The sequence below is a fragment of the Atta cephalotes genome (genome assembly GCF_000143395.1).
Source record: "Atta cephalotes unplaced genomic scaffold scaffold00003, whole genome shotgun sequence".
In the NCBI taxonomy this organism is placed as follows: domain Eukaryota; kingdom Metazoa; phylum Arthropoda; class Insecta; order Hymenoptera; family Formicidae; genus Atta; species Atta cephalotes.
Genome location: NW_012130067.1, coordinates 8,033,614 through 8,035,595, shown reverse-complemented (window position 1 = coordinate 8,035,595; position 1,982 = coordinate 8,033,614). Strand labels below are relative to the sequence as shown.

General features: G+C 33.0%; 1 protein-coding gene across 1 annotated transcript in view; it reads right to left on the bottom strand.

Annotated features, from left to right (window-relative positions):
• The window catches only part of LOC105625796 (cytosolic carboxypeptidase-like protein 5), a 14,180-nt gene extending 12,913 nt beyond the window's left edge, over nucleotides 1–1,267 (bottom strand). Inside the window, exons 1-2 of the mRNA XM_012207110.1 lie at nucleotides 1,153–1,267; nucleotides 288–325 (exon numbers count right to left, since the gene is read on the bottom strand). Coding sequence (XP_012062500.1) covers nucleotides 288–325; nucleotides 1,153–1,267 — 153 coding nt within the window. The remainder of the gene's footprint in view (nucleotides 1–287; nucleotides 326–1,152) is intronic.
• Between the last annotated feature and the right edge of the window lie 715 nt (nucleotides 1,268–1,982).

Here is a 1,982-nt window from a genome sequence, read left to right as displayed (position 1 = left end):
TAAATAAATAAATAAATAAATAAATAATATATATATATATATATATATATATATATATATATACAGGGTGTCCTAGAATAACTGCTAAATATTTCGTGCACAGATAGAGTGGACTAAACTGAATGAATTGAAAAGTCCTCTATTATGTAATTTTCGTAATAGTTAACAAGATATTAATTAAAAATCGCCGAATATTGATTTTCAATCATTTTTAATCAGTACTTGATATATCTTGTTAACTTTTGCAAAATATTAAAGGACTTTTCGACTTAGTTTAGTTTACTTACACATGAAATATTTGGCGGATAGTTTGTTCTGAAGCACCCTGCATATATGTGACTGAAATTTTATATTGAAATGACATCATGGTGACATCATGAAAACCCTGAAAACTTCTATTACTTTTATTACCACTGACATATTCTTTTTAAATATAATATCCGATATCTGACAAATATCCAATATTTAGTCAGATATCAGTAATAAAAGTTTTCTGAATATTCAGACCATGATGTAAGTCATTTCAATACAAAATTTCAATCGCATATATTGCAAGAAAACCAGATAGTAGCTGAATATCCAGTTTCCCTAATTCTCTTAGTAGAGTTTCAATTGCACCTTTCAATTGCATATATATTATATAAATGATATTAGACAAAATTTTCTTCCCATTTTATTTTTCAAAATTACCATCTGTTCTCACACAAAACAGCAACATCTTTCCTCCTTATTCTCATTCTGCAATATTTAACAGTCAGTATATATAGATATATATAGATATATATGATAAAAAAAAGTTGCGTAACGATAATGCAATGACATCAAATTGATATTAAAAGTTTCAGAACTAGAATATTGATTAATTTTCAAATTTCTAAATTACATAAATTTTCTCCTGCAATATTTTTTAAACAATCAAAAGATATTCTGTTAGAAGAATAGGATAGTATTGCACTGTAGTTTGCAGTTGCTACACTATTCAAGCACGAGCCTATTCCAATAAAAATAGAATCTGTATTAAAGACAAACATGAGCCAACTTCTTATTAATAAAACAAATAAGTAACATATTTTTAAAATGTTGATACATATTATTTCGCCTATTCGTCGTAGATTCATAAAAAGCATTCCTGTATCAGGAGATAACTGTTACCTTTTTCGAAATTTTCCGGAATCCTCACTAGTTCCACTTTGGCTAGATTTGCTGAGTCAAAGTTGTTAAGAAACACAAAGCCACCACAAGTAATGTTTTCGGCCGTGCTCGCCATGACGCATCAGAGAGTTACGTCTATTGTCGAAAGACGAGACACAGATGACAACAAATTGCTGGTTCATGTGATATTGTTGTACATCCGCTTGTGGAAACGCAAAGCGCGATATAATTGTTGTTCGACTTTTCTCAGATATGATTGCGCTCGTTTAGCGACAGCATCTTCTTCGTTCTTGCTGAGTGAATCGATGAAATCTGATCGGATAGTTTTCTTAAACAATCATATGATCTCTATTTATGCTGTCGGCCATACACATACTGGGGTGTCATGCGCAAGAGGCTACAATTCTCAAGCTGTGATATGTATAAATAACAAGATCGGTTCATCCTCAGGCTCAAGAAATGTCGAAAATATAATTTTCTCTACTTTAAAAGATTTTCGATCATCCTGTCACGAACGAATGAATAAAGTTTTTAATGCAGCTACAGTTCACCGTACTAGCAGATGAACATTTTATTCAGAATTTTTATATGATAATTGAAACACTTTGCACGCGCGCGCACCACACACACACACCACACACACACACACCACACACACACACACCACACACACACACACCACACACACACACACACACCACACACACACACACACACACACACACACACACACACACACACACACACACACACACACACACACACACACACACACCACACACACACACACACCACGACAACACACACACACACACACACACACACACAAC